Below are 19,793 nucleotides of genomic sequence, written 5' to 3' on the forward strand. Positions count from 1 at the left end.
CCTCAGGAAGAGCAGAGAAGATCATGGAAGAATTCATGAAGGAAGTGATGTCTACACCTACACTTAAAAGGCAAATGGAAGTCACATGGCGGATTTAGACAGGGAGGAACATGTATGGATGCCCAGCTGTGAAAGACCATAGCACATCCAGGGAGCTGTGGGCTCAGCGGAGCATAAAGGGTGTCCAGACCAGACTGCAGAGCCCAGAAAACCAGGCTTAGGAGTTGAGCTCTGAGAGCAGTGTGGGACTGTCAAGCATTTTTAACGGGATGTGACATAATGAGATTTATATTTTAGAAAAATCAGTCTGGCGATAGGATGGAGTATGGATTGGGGGTGGTGTCAGTCAGAGACAGAGAGACCAGACTAGCTTGACGATGGTAGGGGTCACAGGAAGGGGGAAACACAGTCTGACTGGACAGTTCAGTTTGTGGTATTGAATTCAAGGTGTCTGTGGAATAATAAATGGGCATGTCCAACAAACAATTATAGATATTCAGATCCGGAGCTGAAAAGGGAGCCTGGAGAGTCATCAAAAAAACATGAGAGTAGATGATGTCACTCAGAGGCTGTAGAGTGAGGAGAAGACGCAGGGTAGGACAAGTGGGACACAGACATTTCATATGTGCCCTGTGAGGAATGCAGTGTGACCAGACCCAGGGGGACAATGGGGGCCGGCGGGGGGGAGCTGCTACAGACTTCAAGAGGTGGCAGAAATGTTCCATGTTGTAAAGAGGTCAAGTAAGATAGGAGTTGGAAAGTCACACTGGAATTCAGCAACCAGGAAATTATTGATAAAGCAGCTCCAGTGGAGTGGTGGGCATGGAAGTCAGATAGAATGAGTTGAAGACACGGGCAGAGTGTACAGACAGCTGCTTTCAGGAGGCTCCACGCTGATCATTCCCCCACCCCCTGCCTGATATCCCCCTTCCTGTGACTTTTGCAAAGAATGGATCCCCCGTGTCTATCTCATTTCTACTGAACCTCTTTTCTTTCCTGTTATTGATTTCTCTCTCAAGTAAAATAAGTCCTTTTCTCTCTTTCCATCCCTTGGACAGTTTCTGATATTATCCTGAGCTCTTGTTTTGCTTCTCCAGGTTATACACAGCCTTCCTCATGACCACCTCATTTCCTTTTCTGGCCCCCTCACTTAATGTCACTTAATCACATTTGCCTCTAACTTTCAAGCAGAAAGGAAATCCATAGAGAATTGCAATAGTAATGTCAGAACCATTTACAAAATGTCATCTTGGGAGGAATAAACTTGGTCTCTATCCCCAAAAAGAGCTTGGGCTTACGGTGGTGGGTGAGAGACAAGTCTTAGGCAGTGAATGGCTAGTGACATGATATAAACCAAGGATATGGGTGAGCTGGGAAAGCATCAGTGAAAAGGGAATACCGCTGTGCGGGTAGTGGGCTGCAGTCTCTGAGAACTCTCTTGGGCAGGGCACTGAGAGGCACCTGCGGTGGAGTGAGTGGCTCTGTTTTCCAGCGGGGCAGGAAAGCACTCCTGTCCTTGTTTGGTTCCAGTACTTGCAGTGCCCCTGAGCCCAGGCTTGGGAAATATATTACCTGATGGAGAGTTAATTATTATTATTGGAATATAAAGCCTTTGTGGCAGAGGAGTCTAATATCATTTCAATATAACACAGTTTATATATGCTTTGAAATTTTGAAATTGCTATGGATTGATGATAAAATGATTAAATTTTTGGTGGTGAAGATCCATCATTGTCGACATTCAGATATCAGCTTTATATCCTTTTGTTAACCGAGAGTGAGTCATCTGCTGGCAAATGCTGAGATAAGCCTTTGCTGTCACACAGCTTCAGAAATTCTCTGTCGGTTTCAGTCAAGGGCTTTGTGTCTGACACTGCTAGTCTCTGCCTTTTTCTTGAAAATATTTTTTGGTAAGCTTTATGATGGTATTTTTGTTACAGGTCTGGTTGTAACAAAAGTTAACTATGTTATCCTTAAAATAGTCAGGTGATCGATGGAATGGTTAAGAGAGATGGGTGCGGGTGGCTGGTTAGTGCATGGCCGTGAATTACTTGATGATCGTATTCTCCACGCCAGGCTCTGGATAATGTTCTAATGTCTTTTATCTCTAGAGTCTAGAAAATAGGTATTCAGACCTGAATTTATTTGCCTTTACCATGTCTTTCAAATGTTTGTTAGCTAAAAATTTAGTTTCCTGTCATAGTATACTGGGAACTCTATGTCCTCGATGCAAAATCTTCCATTCTTTCCTTCGATTACTGAGATTTGTTCCACCTGCCTATAAGGTTTTTGGATTGGAAGGGGAGTTGTTTGTTTGTTTGTTGCAGTGTTTGAAGTATAGGTGGCAACAATAGAGTGAGCCTGGACCAGGCAGAAGGAAGTACTGAAGACCAGGCCTTCCAGACTGTGATGATGGCAGCCTGGGCTGATGTGTCAAATACCAAGTGCCAGGAGCTGGCTGATCCTGGCCTGGGCCCCTGATAGCAAAAAGCTTCCCTGTGTGCTCAGGGCATTTGTATTTCCTTTTGTGAAACTGCTGGCTCTGTGTCCTCTCACACACTGAAGAGACCATGTGGACCCTCTCTCATTCTCCGAAACAATGGAAAGTGCAGAAAACAAAAGTTAACTAGGTTTTGAAGCCTTAGGAGAATAATGATCATATCAAAGTTTTCATTAGTTATAAGTTAAATGAATGACCCAGTTCAGCAGAGTGATGTAGCCATTATACAAGGTATATTTAGGACATAAGCATAATTTTTTAAGACTATCAATTCATGAAAATAACGTTGCAGCTGGAAACACGTGGTCTCTGGATTTTAAGACCCATAGGCTGTGCTCTGAAGGTTTCTGTCTAAAAACACAATTCTCGGGCTTCCCTGGTGGCGCATTGGTTGAGAGTCCACCTGCCAATGCAGGGGACATGGGTTCGTGCCCCGGCCCGGGAGGATCCCACATGCCGCGGAGCGGCTGGGCCCGTGCGTGAGCCATGGCCGCTGAGCCTGCGCGTCCGGAGCCTGTGCTCCGCGACGGGAGAGGCCACGACAGTGAAAGGCCCGCGTACCGCAAAAAAAAAAAAAAAAAAACCAACAACAACAAAACACAATTCTCATTCAGGGGTCTAGCAAACAGAAAGTAGTTTATTCCTATGAGTTGTTTTGTTCCCACATGAAGAGGCGCTGCAGTGTTTTGTGGCTTCTTCTAAGTAATTCGAGGGTAAGATAGGTCCAGAACTCAAACCTCTTTTCCTGTTTGCTACTTGGGTCCCTAGGCAGTGCCTTTCTCTCCCTCTCTGTCTCCCTCTCTCTCTCCCTTCCTTGCAGTAAATATTATACCCATACCAATCATGTGAAAGTCGTAGCAGGAAACATATGAATTAGATACTAACTTGGTCTCCAGGGCTCTGAACTGAGTGGTGGTGGGTGAGTGCTGGGCAGACACTTCAAGTGGTCCAGACAGTGCCAAGTGCAGCTTTAACAGAACGTTAGTGAGCCTGGAACTGAGAGGAAAGCAGGAATAGCCTCCTATCAATCAAAACCCTGATCATTATGTTAGTTAGAAATATGGAAGAAGTATGCAAGGGTGATAAGATGTTTTTTTCTGCTTAAAAATGTTAAGAGCTCTTACGTTTCTTCAGATACTGAGTCATAGAATCCTATAGTCTTTTTCTAAGGGCTACTGATGGTTGTCTGTCTGCCCTAATTCTCTTCCAGTTCAGCTGTGTAATCATTAAAAAGATAGATCCTAGCTTCCTGGTTCACTCACCAGATTTGTCCTAGAAAATGTCCTGTGTCTCACTGAAGTCTGAGGCCTGACTGAGAAAGCATTTCAAGTCCTTCAAGTCCTACTGTGTCCGTAAGTGCTCCCTCTGTATGTGGACCATGACGGGTTCCCGTGCTAACAAGGAAAGTCCTCCGCTACCCCCCCATGTGGCCCATCATCGCAACATGGAAGCGGCACCATGTCCACCGTAACCGAACAAACTAATATAAACAAACATAATCCTTTGACTTTAACTGGCTTATTCTTTCTTAATTCTCCTTACAGAAATATAAGACATATTTTTCTGACTTTAAAATTGTTTAGCTAACATGAGAAAATTAGTTGAAATGATCCTTTAGGCTCCTTTCAGCTTTAACATTCTGTGAATAAGTGATTTTCAAATATCTGATTATGTGAGTGATGGGCTAAAACATGCCTCCATTGGATTTCCTATTATGTCTTGTTCCCAGATTTATGGGAATACAGCACACTCTGAGCTCCCTGGTAAAAGAAAAATGAAGCTGAATAATTTTTAGAAAGATACCTAACCAGAAATACTCAGAATTTTTAAAAAAGATAGTCATCAAATTATGAAAAATGCTTTTAATGCCTTTTTTAAAATCAAGAATTAATGGACAGTTTAAGATCCAGTTTATTTTAATTACTGACATTTTTATTAAATCCTCATAGCCTCTCAAGGCTGTCCTCAGTTTTCCCATCTATATTCGCTCAGTGGAAATCAAGACTATTTCAGCTTTGTTTTAAATTGTTTTAATTAGGTATAGCAATTGTGCCTTATACTTTGAAAACTGGAATCTGAGCATTTTTTAATTGACATTGATGAATTTCAGTTTAGATTTGGTCACTTTCCAAATTGGACTTTATATTCACCTGAGGGTACAGATTTTCAGACTTGATGCCAACCAATTATTTGTACATATGTAGATGATCTGTGTGTTATGATCCAACTTCACAAGACATTTAATTAACAAGCTTCTTAAGAAAAAGAGGAAAGTTTTTCATTTCATGCTTTAAATGAATTTAAAATAAATAGCATATTGTGAAATCAAATTCTTGGTGCTTATTAGGGTGGTAGAGTGCTCTAATGAATCATCCTAGATAAAAAGACATAGATTGCAGTGAACACAGAGGAGAGTAACATGTTTTTAGGCATCATTTTCACCCTTCATTTGAGAAAATAGATAGTAATTAGGTGTCATAGAGCATTTTCTTTTCTTACAGAATTTCTTGATTGAATTTACCTTCCTCTCTTTTCTCATTTAGTTTGCACAGCCAAGAGTCTTAGGTTTGAAATGGTTTGATTACAATAATTTATCCCTTATTTCCTCCTTCCCAATACCGTCATTTAAACCATCTTCAATTTTAAGTAGTGAAAAATAAAGATGTCAGAATGAACTCCATAGGATAAAGTCTTTTCTTTTTATTCAATTGTCAACTCTAATTTTTCCAATCTACGCTGAGTTTTGCTCATTTTTTTAATGGACTTGGAGCTACATTTTCTAGTAGGAATTCAGAATGCCAAACATGTATGGTTTATATTTTGCCTTTTTGTTTTAATGGTAAAATAATATTACTATCAACTAAAAGAGTGGAAGCCCATGTTAGACTTGAAATTCCTAGACTTTGGTTTTATCCTAATTAAATAGATCTTATCATCCATTTTTGGCCTGTGCAGTATTTTCCTTCCAATATTAGGTACCTTAAGAGTTTAGGAAACTGTCTTAGAGTCCTCTTCAGAAACCATGGTGCAATTCTTCCAAGTTGATAATTACTGTTCACTTTTACTTAGAGCTATAATAAATGTTGCATTTTAAAATTCTTCGCACTTTTAGAGAGGTCTAAGAATGTCATCCTTTAAGCTTGGTTTTAAAGGAAAATAACAGCAGAGAGAATATGCTCCAAGAATATGTGTAGTTGCTCCAAAGGTCTAAGTCATCCAATATTAATAGCTAAGGATTGGTCTTGGGTTTCTTATTCATCTGCAGCAGTTTGTTAGGCATCATGACATAGGTGGGACTTCAACTGATAAGAGTAGATTTGACCCTTGAACAACACAAATTTGAGCTGCACAGGTTCACTTTGTCAGCAGATTCTTCAATAGTAATGCACTACATACTACATGATTCATAGGAGGTTGAATTCACTCACGGAGAACTGTGGATACAGAGGAACAGAGGTTAGGGAGGAACTTCATAAATGGAAGGCAGACTGTAAGGTATATGTGGATCTTCACTTGCCCCAACCCATGCGTTGTTCAAGCGTCAACTGTAGTCGTAATCATCCCAAGACGCATTTATGGGATGAGAAAGAATGAAGGCCAGTGGCAGAACTGACAGCTGACAAACAGGCTAAAGAAGAGACAGCAGAGTCATGGTCAGAGTATAGGGGAGAAACCAGGAGAGAATTGTAAGGAGAAGCCATGGAAGAATTTCAAGAGTATTGTTGACTTCCTTTAGTGCTATAAGACGAAAACTTAAAAGAATCTATTAAATTTTGCAGTTAGGAGGTCATTGCTGACCTTTGCCAGAGCAGTTTCAATGAAGTGTAGAAATGGACTCCAGGTTCCAGTGGGTTAAAGGGTAAACTGGAAATTAATGTATAAAAGTAGTTAATGTGGACTCCTCACTCATTTTATATAAAGGAAAAAGAGAGGTGACAGCTAGAGGTGACAGCTAGCAGAAAGCAATATTCAGGAGGGACTGTTATCTTACAAATAATAGAGAGACCTTGAGGGTATTTATAGGCTGTGGGGAAGAAGCCTGTAGATAACGAATGATTTAAAATATAGTGGAAGGATAATAACCAACGCAATAAGATCCTAGGAAGGGTTGGTGGAGGTTGATCCTGGAGTACAGGATTAGCCTTGAGCAGGACTCCTCTGTGTAAGGAGGAAAGAGGATAAAGGTGGTCACAAAATACGCGTTTACAGGGCATGTAAGCAGAAAGTTTGAAATTTACAAGCTTGACCTTATAAAATACAAGTTCAAGCTATATGCTACTAAAAATTATTATTAGGGATTATATCAGCTAACATCTAAGTGCTCACTGTCTGCTGTGAGCATTATTTAGAGTTTTAGAAAAATAGTATCTCATTGAATTTCATCCGACAGCTCTATGAGGAAAGTATTATCACTACTCCTCAGGCAAAGAAAATGAAGTTTAATGAGTTTAAATAACTTGCCTCTGGTCATGGAAATGTTAAGTACCATAATAGAGCTAGACATTTGAAGAGATGCGTCTAACCCCAGGCACCTGTGCTCTTAACCATCTTTGTCGTGGGATAGGAGTGTTGAAGAGAATGGTGGACGTTTGGCAGAATGGACCAGAGGGGTTATCGTAGAGGAGTAAAAGCATTGTCGGTCGGCACTGGGTGCAGCCATAGCTGGAGACCATACGTCTGGGTGGCACACATCTGCATAGCTGGGTTGGTTGTCTTTAGCAGCTGTCAGCAGTGCAAGTGAGTGATCATATAAGGAGAACTAGGGTGGGATTTTTTTAGTTCCAGATCAGATAGATGAGAATGTTAGGGCATGGCTGAGCAAAAATTCCTAAATTCTAAGGATAAAAATAAAACCCTATGAGATTCCTGACAGAAAATATAAGAAAAGCAAAAGAGAATCAGACTGGTTTTGGACTTTAGTAAAACTGGAAGCTAGAAGACAGAATAGCATCTGCAGAGTACTGAGTGGAAAAAGACTGCAGCCCAAAGCTCCATACCCAGTTCTCCACCTGAGAAAGAAAGCAAGAGACACTTGAAAGTAAGGACTGGAGGACATCACCCACCTGAGAAAAGTACTTGCAAGAAGAGAGAATAACAAAGGGATGAGAAAAGAGACCTCAAGATGGAGAAAAGATAGAAAGTAGGTGAGCAATGAAACATGGACACAATTAAATCTAAAAGAATAAGGAGAGATTCAGGGAATATGTAATGTAAGTGCAAGATAGGATTTCTTGAAACAGAAAATACATAATACAAGATAATTTTAATAAGATTGCAGAATAAAACATACTAAACTTTTATCAAAATTTAGGATTAATGGGAAGGGTAGGGAGGGAAGTGAAACTATTTTAAAAGTCTTGTTGATACAGAGAAATAGAGCATTTGGTGGGAGAAGAGAGCCTTTTAAGTTTCCATCTTATGTAAGTAAGCACTAACGTGGATAAAGAAGAACATTTTAAAATAATAAATAGCACACAGAACATGGTAGAAAAATACTGTAAGAACATAGAGGAACTGAATCAATAAACTTGAATATAAATACACACTCATCCCTCAGAGAATAACTTTTTTTTTTTTTTTTTTTTTTGCGGTACACGGGCCTCTCACTGTTGTGGCCTCTCCCGTCGCGGAGCACAGGCTCCGGACGCGCAGGCTCAGGGGCCATGGCTCACGGGTGTAGCCGCTCCGCGGCATGTGGGATCTTCCCAGACCGGGGCACAAACCCGTGTCCCCTGCATCGGCAGGCGGACTTTCAACCAGTGTGCCACCAGGGAAGCCCAGAGAATAACTTTTTTTTTATGTCCATGGAACAATAACAAAAACTAAACAAGTTGTTGGAAAACCTTGAGAAATTAACCTTAGCGAATTTTAAGTAAATAAAATACATTTTACAGACCACATTCTCTGGTCACAAACCAATAAAATTGGAAATATATAATGATAAATAACTAAAAACTTTAGGTGCTTTAAATTTGAGAAACATTCTTTGACATGACTAAGATTGAAGAAGAGAGAAAAAAATAAAACTACAAATCATCTAGAGAACAACGAAAAAATACTCTTCATTCCCAAGCTATGTGTATCCTGTACTCAGAGGAAAAATTATAGTCTTAAATTCTTAATTAAAGAAGAAATATGAAAAATAAAAAACTAATCGTTTTAAATTCAAACAACAAAAAATTAACCAAAAGAAACTAGTGAGAAAGAATTAGGATAAAAACCCAAATTATGGACCTGGAATATCAAAAAACGGTGCATACAAATTTCTAGGCTGATCTCTGTGCAAACTCAAATATCAGGTGTGTTAGAGATCAGTATGTACGGAAATGGACTTAGTGTATAAACTCTCTGAAGGTTTTGTCCCTGATCACTTATCCCCATTCCCCATAATTCATCCACCCCAGATTCCTATCTGGAGCTAAGTGGGTAAGCTGAGCTCACGGCCAGCCATGCGGGGCTCTATTGCAGTCTAATTCTGAGGCCAGGGGGAATTTGTTGTCATGCTGCCTCTAGCTGATACTCCTGCTCTAATAACAGTTCCCCTGGAAGGAGATCTGTGAAGTTTTGGAATGCTAAATCACTAAGAAAAATCCCATGTAGAAAAGACAAGACCCCAAAACATAGCTAGATTATAGTTTTATGCATTAATGGGAATTGTAGAACAGATACATGTAAATATATTGTATTTATTTTAAGATTTTAAAATAATTCTCCTTTATTCCTCATACTTCTCTGGTTGTCAACAGCAGTTCCTAATCTCTGAGGCTTAAGAAAATTGAGCTGTAGCAATCTTAAAGTAGTAATTTTATCATTTAGTATAATAAATTGTGTAATTTTTATATTGCTGTTGGCATTTACTGAGTATCTTAGGTTTTCCCACCTTTGTCTCAGCACTGTCACTGACAGTGATCACTAAGGATCAGCAGCTGCTGTTTATTTCTGACTCACTTTGAATCTATGGCAAGAGGACCTCTGAAGAGCTCGATTTGTGCTGGGGCCACGGGGAAGGGAGGAGGAGGTATGGGAGAGTGTAATTATCATTTAGAAAATTTGTAAAACCAGACTGCGATAACAGAATAAACAACGTCTTCCTTTAGGCTTTTAGTACTAATTAGAAGGTGAGGACTTGTGTGTGTGTGTGTGTGTGTGTGTGTGTGTGTGTGTGTGTGTGTGTGTGTTCTTTACAGAAGAAGTGCAAGTTTATTTACCATCAAGTCTGATAAAATATGGGAAGCGGGGAGAGGAACTTAAACATCTAAAAACTAAAAAACATCTCCTACAACACTTTGTAATGTCTACTATATTGACATTAGTTTCCAGGCCTTTTTTATTCTTATGGACCCAAGGAAACTGCTAGATAAAATAGTAATAATAATATTACATTTGTTTTAAATTCTTATTTTTCTACTAGTTGGGATTTTTTTTTAGTTACATTTGGAAGGACGCCATACAAAAGAACCTTTATAAATTCTATGAATTGTGTCTGGATCATGCCCAAAGATAAAATTGCATCTATCCATGACACCCTCCTTTTTATGTAATTTTACCCATTTTCCAAATTTATGATAATAGAGCTAAGCTTTCTCCTGATTTAAGATTAAACTGATTTTCCTCTTTTCTTTCAGAGAACAGCTGGAGAAATTGTTTTATTTTACTGTTCATTTTTCTTTTAATAATATTTGCCTCAAAAGAAAGTATTGGGAAAATGTAGTATCTTTTGGGCAAACACAGTGGCATGGGTTTTCACCATCAGTACAGTTCTGCTGATGCATCCTGGGGGCTTTTGCATAAGTCCTTTAGCTCCTGAAACCAAATCACCCTATTAGACCTAGCTTCATTTCAAATCACTATAAAACATGTGTGATAGATATTTTGTCTTTGATCTTCCTTAGCTCTTTACTTTAATTATTATATACCAGCTTTTTCAAAAGTGCCCCTTTGGTAAATGTGTATTTTCTCATTCTGAGCATACTTTTCAAAGAGCAGGATTTTTTATGACATTTATGAAGTAGCAAGGAGTTGTTTCTACCCACCATTCATTTCACTTTTTTCATGCACCTTCATGGATTCTCTAAAATTTTTCTTATAGTCTTAGATTTTAAAAAGAGAAGATGAAGTCTGAACATGTCTTTGCTTTCTTCGTATCTGCCCACAGGATGAATATAAGCCGGAAAAGGCCCTGTCGGAAGAGGACCTGAAAAACGCTGTGAGTGTGCACCACGCACTGGCATCCCGGGCCACGGACTACGAGAAGAAACCCAATGTGCTCAAACTGAAAACTGCTGATTGGAGGGTCTTGCTTTTTCAAGCCCAGTAGGTTTCGCTGGTTGTTTTGGTTTGGTTATTTAGTTTGCAGAGCACCACTTTACACCGAGAAATAGAATCGGGATCTGCAGGGGAAACTTTTTGAGTTGGAGTCAAAGTCATTAACTGGTTGCAGTAGAGAGACAACTGTCTAAGAAAAGTAGAATACGAAATAGAAACCCTAGGGCAAGCTTTTTGTTTGCTGCAAAGTAGCCCTGTGACCCTTTGTCAACCACTTACCACCTCTAGACTGTAATACCCTCAAGGGTGTTAGTATGCAAGTTCTATCACACAGTGAGTAAAATAGACCTGGATTCAGATTACTGTTTCCTAACTCTTTGTCCTATCATGTAAATTTAACCTCTTTGAACCTCAGCTGGTGGCTAGTGTAGATAATGATAATAATAATGTTAATAATGTTTATTTCTCAGGGTTCTTGTGGAAGCAAATGACATGAAGCATGTAAGGAGCCTCACATAGTGCCTGGCACACAGAGGCTGTTCAAGAGGTGTAGATTTTCATTTTGCTCTCTCCCTTCTCTCTCCTTATGAGCCCTAATAGTTTGTGATTAAACTAGAAGGAAAATATAAAATCATATTGTGGGCAAGGAAATGGGATGGAGTGCCATTTTAATAAGGGGTCTGTGACAGCCTTTAGATTAAAAATGGAACACTCCACGTGGAGAATTCTGGATTTATGAAGTGAGAAACTTTGGATGTTTAGAACTGAGCCTCTAGAACAGGAATTTTAATAGCACACATAGCATCAGTGTCCATGGCAGGCAGTGTTAATTATTCATGGCATGCCTTTTACAGCCTGAGCTTGACTTCAGAATCACTCTCAACACAGCACTACCAACTGGCTGCATTAGGCACTGGCATTAAATTTGACATCAATAGAGTAAACACAGGTATCTGCAGGCTTGCTGATCAAAACAGTGCAAGACTAGCAGAGGAAATGAGAACAAGAACCAGGTACTCTGGTGATTTGGGGATGCTGAGCTTGCAAAGGCATGAGATTGCTGACATCAGGTGAGGAGGAAGTTGTAAGGAAACCCAAGTCACACAGGAGTTTTTGGTGTGGGAGATGGCTAGCAGCACAAGGGAGCCACAGCCGGATGTGTAATCACAGCCATTAGTCATAAAGGGCCCCCACGTTATTCTGTTCCCCAGCATTATTGTTTTTAAATGTCTAAAATGCTGGATACGGTAACTAAGGAGAGCTAATTACTCCAAGTGGGATTGATGCAGAAATCAGTCGATTGAAATAACAGGTTGGAGAGGCACACGGGTCAGAGAGGCATGCAGGGCATGATGAGGGTGACACCTGGGTGTGGTGTCAGGTTAGAGTGGTAGCTTTCAGCGTATTCAGTACAGGAAATGATTTTTAGATGGGCTGACTTCTTGTCCATCTTTTTATTGATTATATACATGGTAGGTATCTCACCTAGTTCAGGACTATTTCTTCCATTGGTTTATGAGTTCACAAGTGCTGTCAGTGCTGGGCTCTGCAAACATGACATATAAGTTAAAAGTATGATACCGACATCAGGAGATTTCCACACCCTCTCAGGTGGATTTTTTTATGTCCTACTGAAGTATACTGTACATACTTTTAAGTGTACAATGATGTTTAGCAAATTTGCAGAATTGTGCAACACACTCCAGTTTTGGAACACTTTCATCACCCCACCCCAATCCCCTGTGCCATTCTCACCCACAGCCCAGACACCACTAGTTTCCTCTTTGTATTGCCCTTTCTGGATTTTCCATATAAATGCAGTCACAGAATACATGGGCTTTTCTTTAACTCAGTATGAAGTTTTGGGGTCATCCATGCTGTAATCTGCCTCAGCACTCCATACCTTTGCTGCTGCGTGGTATTCCACTGTACAGATATAGATCGTGGTTTTGTTTTTGTTTTGTTTTTAATTTTATTTATTTTTATTTTTGGTTACGTTGGGTCTTCGTTGCTGCACATGGGCTTTCTCTAGTTGCGGCGAGCGGGGGCTACTCTTCGTTGCAGTGCACGGGCTTCTCATCGTGGTGGCTTCTCTTGTTGCGGAGCACAGCTCTAGGGGCGCGGGCTTCAGTAGTTGTGGCACACAGGCTCAGTAGTTGTGGCTCACGGGCTCTAGAGCGCGGGCTCAGTAGTTGTGGCGCACGGGCTTAGCTGCTCCTTGGCATGTGGGATCTTCCTGGACCAGGGCTCGAACCCGTGTCCCCTGCATTGGCAGACGGATTCTTAACCACTGCACCACCAGGGAAGCCCTAGACCATGTTTTGTTTATTCATTCACTAGTTGATGGACATTTAGAGTGTTTATCCTTTTTGATGCTTATAAATAGTGCTGCTATGAACATTCACATACAAATCTTTTAGTGCCTATATGTTTTTATTTCCCTTGAGTGTATACCTAGAAGTAGAATTGCTGAGTTGTATAATAAATTTATAGTTTATAGTTTTTAAGAAACTGTCCAAACTACTTTCCAAAGGGGGTGTATGTACCCTTTTACATTCCCTCTATCAGTTTATCACTCAGTTGCATTTTAAAATCAAATTATGTGATTGGAAGAGATGAGTTAATTTTTAAATTAATTTTTGACCTAGCCTAGTATCAAATAGAAAGTAGGGGGTTTAGTAAATATTTATTGTGAAGTGATTTTGCTGTATTTCCTTCTGTATCCTTGGGGGATAATCATAGCCTTACACTATGATGATCCTAGGTTCCAGGGCCTTTTATTACCATGGTGATTGCTTTTGAAAATGTTAGTCTCCAATGAAGTTTTGTCAGGAATTATTTGTACCAAGAAGAATAAATGATTTTATATGCCATTTTAGATCAGTAATGAGAAATGGGCAAGATGTGATGCACTTAGATGCAGAAATACCCTAACATAAATATGTCTGTTTCTCATAGGAGTCCAGAGGAAATGCAAGGGTGGATAAACAAAATTAATTGTGTTGCAGCTGTATTTTCTGCACCACCATTTCCAGCAGCCATCGGATCTCAGAAGAAGTTTAGTCGTCCACTTCTGCCTGCCACCACTACAAAATTGTCTCAGGTTAGTCATTTTGATCGTGCTTTGACCTTGGAAAAAAGCACTTTGTAAAATAATCTTCTTAATATTTGTATTTGAATAATACTCCATATTTTGGGGGCAGTGATGAGACCTTGCCCTGGAGGACAGTGTTGTACAAGTGGGGCAAAATGCAGTGTGCTGGCTTTTACACTTCCTGTGGGAAGCTGACACAATTGAGTCAGCTCAATTGTCAAGGTTGGTAGGACACATACTTTGAATTAGTTTCTAAAATTCATATTAGTTTACTACTTAGTCATTCCAGCCTCATTTTTTATTTTGATTTTTGTTTTTACTAACAATGCATATTTTTTAAAGAACTGGCTAATGTTAGACATCATGGCTTGGAAACAAGCTTTTTATTCATTCATTCATTCAACTTTTTATTTTATTGAGCTTTTCCCATATCCCAGACTGTATCTGATGCTGAGTATATAAAAATATTCCCAGGGATCCACTATTCACAGTGCAGTGGGGCAGAGCCTTCCCTACCTCTCAGGGAGGATCTAAGTGAACCCTGGTGGTTTTCCCAGCTAATCCAGACAAAGCATGCTAGAACTCTCTTCAGATGTATTCACATGAGCTGCTCTCCTTTTGTAGGAGTGATCTCTCTAAAGACCACATTTTATTGTGTTCCTTTCTTACTTAAAACTCTGTTCTAAGATATTGCATACAAGCCACGTTTGCCAGTTTTAAACCTGTCTGCAGTGCCTCTATTGCCACTGATTAGTTAAGGATTTTGGAAGCTACTTTGATGTCTTTGTGAATTTCTTATTGGTGCAATAATAGAAATAGTTTCACCTGGCTTTAATCAACCAAGTCTTGATATTAACTAGCTCCTCTACACATCTGACATCATGAACGGAACATTTATTAATAAATATGTATCATGTGCCTGTGTACCTCAGAGACTATTTTTGGCACTGGAAATAGGAAGGCAAGTGAAACCCAGGCGGTCTCTGGGATCGCATTGGCAAATATAAACAAGCAAGTAATTGTAACGCAGTTTGATTAGAGGTACATGAAGGATAAATCCAGAGTACTGTTGGGGTGCAAGTTAGGGCCTGGCCTTGGAGGAAGGAGGAAGTGTGCTAGCTAATACGAAGCTCACAGGATGAGCAGCAGGTAGGTGTGCTGTGGGAAAGAGAATGATCCAGCAGAGGGTCCGAAAGGCCTAGAGGAGAAAGCACTGGGATGTAGGAGGTAACATAAGTTATCAGATGTGACTTGAGTACAGAGTGTTGTGAAAAGGCAAGAAACGTTCCTCTGTGGAGATAAGCAAATGCCAAATGATGAAAAGTCTTGTTTGTCAGGTGTAGGATTTTGGATGCGTCACTGGTTCCCAGCATCCTTAGGATACTAGTGTAAGCAGGAAATTAATGTGATCAAATCTGTGCTTTAAAAATTATTCTTGTTACAATAGGAAGAAAGTACTAGAGGAGGAAACTACTAAAGCAGGAAGGCACTTTCAATAATGCAGGGGAAAACTAAGTTAGTTAAAGAGGAGGTGGGCAGAAGTGGAAGGGTTTGGGGCATGTTGATGGTCCTTAGTGCTCCCTGAAGTGAGCAATAAGGGCTGTCACCTGGGCTTGGACACTGAGGACTGTGGTGTCTGATCTGGCTTTTGGGACCCCATGGTCTCCTGCTTTCCCTCCTGGTGCATCTTCCCAGGGTCCTTTCCTGTGTCCTTTTCCTCTTTCTACCTCCACATATTGCAATGAGTGCTCAGAAGCAGACCAAAACAGACACTTGAGAAACAATAGTTTTTAAGTTAGTCAAGAAAAAACCCAGAGAGAATGTTATGCCAAGAGAAGGGGGGAAAGATCAGGTACAAATAGGACCAAAAGATCTCCTGTGAAGTGGCAGGAGGTGACTGGGTCCTACAGTGAGAGCAGTTTCGGGAGTGATGGTGGAGCGGCCGCGTTGGTCATCCTTAAGGGGGGTGGAAGGCAGTGAGGATGTGGAGGGGGGGACGTGTGCAAGTCCTGCCTGAGTTCATAAAGACAAGCTGGCGCTGAGAACAGAGGAGGCATGATTTCAGTAGAGATTCTTTTGTTTCTGTAAATTCATAATTATTATGGACATGATTTGGATGCTCCCACGTAAGCATTGCTATTCCTGTCTAGTTCATAGACTGACTACTGAAAAAGCTGTTAGGAATAGAAAGGACTGAGCCAGCTCACTTTACAAGGCAGAATGGCATTTAACTTTCAAGGAAAATAAATATTCTAAGAGAAAAGGCAGGTTTTACCTCTTATTGATGACGAGAAAGTATGTTGGCAGACCTCTCCATCTACCCAACTAAAATACGAACTCTTAAAGCAAATGCATTTCCCCACTGTAATTTTGGGTACTTGACATAAATAGTAAGCCACATTACATAAGGTAAGAGGAGAGAAAAGCAATTGAATAACTAGAGGCAAAAAAATACTTTCAAAAGTTGAGTTTTATTCTATTAATTTCACTAGGAATTTTCCAATCGTTGTCTTTCAATAGATTGGTCTTTCTCACAACTACTCCTATAAAAGATCTGGGGGGAAAGGTGATCTGAAGTTAAAGACGAACATTAATAAGTATAGAGCAACATGAGAGCTTTTCCTTGTTCTTTCCTCACTGTAGAACCTACATTTCTGTTTATTTTCTACTTTGAAAAATGTGTTACTATCCTGCTTATGTATGGGCTGTACATTAGTTAAGTCACTTATACGTGAAAATGAATGTGTTTATCTATTTGTATATTTTTACCACAAGACCATACCACCTTTATCAAGGCAGAATCTCTTATTTTAAACAAATGACCTACACTGGAATTAAAAATAGAATGCATAACTTTTTTGATATTTTTCCTCATTTTGAACATGGAGGTGCAAAAAATGCATATGTAATGTGATCAAAATGATGGGTTCAAGATTTTAAATATGCAAGTAGTAACCAGAAAGAAGCATCCTCTTGTGTCACATAAGATGACCAAACCCTTTTGGGAATTTAATTTCTTTGTAAAAGAATACGATGACTTCCTCCCAGACAAGTAAGTCACTGAGACTTTGTGGGCCTCAGTTTTCCATCTGGAAGATGAGGAAGTTTTCTAGAATGTTTTTAAGATTCTTTCTATCACTAGCTCTGTATTTTTTGCCCAGGTCGTCGTGTTTGTTTACTAAAAATGAAAAATGTGCTTTACCTTTGAGAGTAATAGGACAATTAGAAACGAATATGTAGAACCAAGCACATGATAAAGAACAGGTTAGAAAGAGGGAGAGAGCGTTGGTTTGCACACAGCCTGGTGCAGGTGTTTGGGGTACCCTCCGTTTCAGATGGAGACTCTTGGGGCATGTCTTGGCTGGAGTCACAGTGCACCTTCAGTGAACCTGGAAGGTGTGTCTGGATGCGCCCACAGGGCCTCCAGTGCCTTGAGGGTGAGGCCTCCTCCTTTAGCCCGGGCATTCTCAGTCTCGGCCCTGCTGACCTTTTGGCCTGGGTAGTTCTTTGTTGTGGATTGTAGGATGTTGGGCAGTATCCCCAGCCTCTGCACACTTGATGCCAGTATCATCCCCCTAGTTGTGACAACCAGAAATGTCTCCAGACATTGCCAAATGTCCCGTGGGGCCAGTCCCTGCTGTTGGGAGCCACTGCTCTAGCCTGGCCGTCTTTCCTTTCTCCGCATGCCCACAGCCTGGCTGCAACTCCCCTAAATGCCAGAACACTTGGATAATTTCAGTTTACAAAATAATGTATAACAGTGTGAGTGCCCTGCTGGAAAAAAGTCAAACAGTGTGAGGAAAAAACTAAACATTCAATTAGAAGATTGTTTGGTGCTTTTAAAGACACACTGTTCACCACCCTGTCATTTGCAGGCTTTTCTTTAATTTATTCTTGTCTTCTCTCCAAACCATATTAGCCGTCGTTATTGGAATTGATTATTGTCAGAGTAGCGTGGTTCTTTCTGAGCAACTCTGCTGTGTGGGAAGAGCTGCCTTCTTCTAGTTGTTTTTCATGACCATGTTCCCAGGGCACATTTTTCTTCCTCTGTCGCAGGTAGAGAGACTAGTATGAAAATGTAAGTTTTGTTTCTCCTTCTGGTGTAGCACTCCAAACTTAGGATTTCATGGTTGGCCGTCTTCAAGATCTACTGGACCTCCTTTTCTACTCATCAAAGTAGTCATTTTCAGACATTAATGTGCATAAGAATTATCTGGGGACTTATTTAAAGCGCACATTTCTCATCCCCCGGCCCCCCGCCTCGATTGATCAGGTCTGGGCCAGGGTCCCGGGGAATATGTGTGTTTCTGAGACACACCGGTGTCCTGCCATATGCAGTGCAGACCAGAGACCCTGCCCTGTGACAAAACCTGCCTCCGTTTCACTACTTCTCTGGAGACCTGTACCTCATGACAGTGTCATTTCCTCAGGTATCTTGTCCTGTTTTCTGCTTTGAATTCCAACCACTGTTCTGTAGAAGTTTGACTCAGTGGATGATCACTAAATGCTAACTACTGAGGGCCAGCCTTGTGATTAACCCAGTCGCAAACAGGAGATTCTGTGTTTGCTTCTCACCCTCGTGCTATCCTGTGCTTTGACCACATGGCAGTAGTGCTAAGGACAAGGTGAGTGGGGCAATGTTGGTTCACAAACTGGCCCCATATGAGGAGGGCAAGGAGAGACCGAAGAAAGAGGCAGCCACCCCGGACTGGTAGGTGGCAGGCTTAATAAGCAAGGGAACTTGCGAGGCTTGTCTTGGGCATCTGAGACACAGCGGATCTCTGCACCCGCCTCCAGGATCTTAAAGTTTATAAGCATCCTTAAGTGGGTTCCAGTCAGGTAGGCCGTCCAGATGGTCCCAACACCACCTTACTGTCTCAAGGCCGCGTCCTTGGGCAGCTCCTAGCACGGGGAAGGCAAGCGGAATGCACATTCCGAGGGCGGGGGCTGGGTGAGGAGCCTCCTGGTGCCCAGGTCCGGCTCCAGGGTCAACCGGCTGACTCGCCCTCTCAACGCCCCTCTCCACAGGCAGACGTTAGGAGCAGAGCTTTCAGAGGATGAAGGCATTCTCAGAGTGTGTCCCTTACTGGCCAGAACCACACCCTTCCCACCCCACTCAATGTCATACTTTCAGTCCTGTCACTTCTACTTCCTACACATCTTTCATATCCTACCCACATCTCTTAATTCAGACTCTTATTATCTTGTACTCAGATCACTGGTATCCTAATTTTTTGGTCATTTACCTTATCAACACTAAATATTTGAGCAGATATCCTTCAATATGTGTATTTTTTAAATAAAATATATTGCATGTCTTACTACCAATATAACATGAAAAAGTGCTGAACATCATTAGTCATTAGGGGAATACAAACCAGAACCATGAGATACCATTAGGATGGCTGTAAGTTTTTTAAAATTTTTATGAAAAGTAATATATTGGTGAGGTTATGGAGAAATTAGAACTCTCATATATTGCTGATAGGAATATAAAATGAAGCAGCTTCTTTGGAAAACACTTCGGTGGTTTATCAAATGATTAAACATAGAGTTAGCATGTGACCCAGTAATTTCACCCCACTTTGATAACAAGAGAATGAAAATATACATTCACATAAAAATTTTTACATGAATGTTCACAGCAGCATTATTCAAACGGCCAAAGGTAGATATGGCCATCAGCTGATAAATGGATGAACAAAACGTGATATATCCATACAACGGGACTTTATTCAGCCACAAAACACTGAAGCACTGGTACATCCTACAGTGTAGATGAACCTGGGAAACCTTGCTAAGTGAAAGAAGCCAGTCACAAAAGGAACGTGTTGTGTGATTCTATTCCAAAAGGGTCTCTTTTAGGGGATCTAAAATGTCATAAAATTAAATGTGGTGATGGTTGCACAGCCCAGCCCTGTGAATATATTAAAA

At 40.7% G+C, this 19,793-nt stretch overlaps 1 protein-coding gene across 10 annotated transcripts in view; it reads left to right on the forward strand.

Moving 5' to 3' along the window:
- PSD3 (pleckstrin and Sec7 domain containing 3) overlaps positions 1-19,793 on the forward strand; it is a 571,362-nt gene that overhangs the window by 513,094 nt on the left and 38,475 nt on the right. For all 10 annotated transcript variants that reach the window (XM_073798607.1, XM_033848747.2, XM_073798608.1 and 7 more), the window contains 2 exons: positions 10,656-10,813; positions 13,724-13,868. In XM_073798607.1, the coding sequence (XP_073654708.1) occupies positions 10,656-10,813; positions 13,724-13,868 (303 nt within the window). The remainder of the gene's footprint in view (positions 1-10,655; positions 10,814-13,723; positions 13,869-19,793) is intronic.

This window comes from Tursiops truncatus, chromosome 21, assembly GCF_011762595.2.
Source record: "Tursiops truncatus isolate mTurTru1 chromosome 21, mTurTru1.mat.Y, whole genome shotgun sequence".
NCBI lineage: Eukaryota > Metazoa > Chordata > Mammalia > Artiodactyla > Delphinidae > Tursiops > Tursiops truncatus.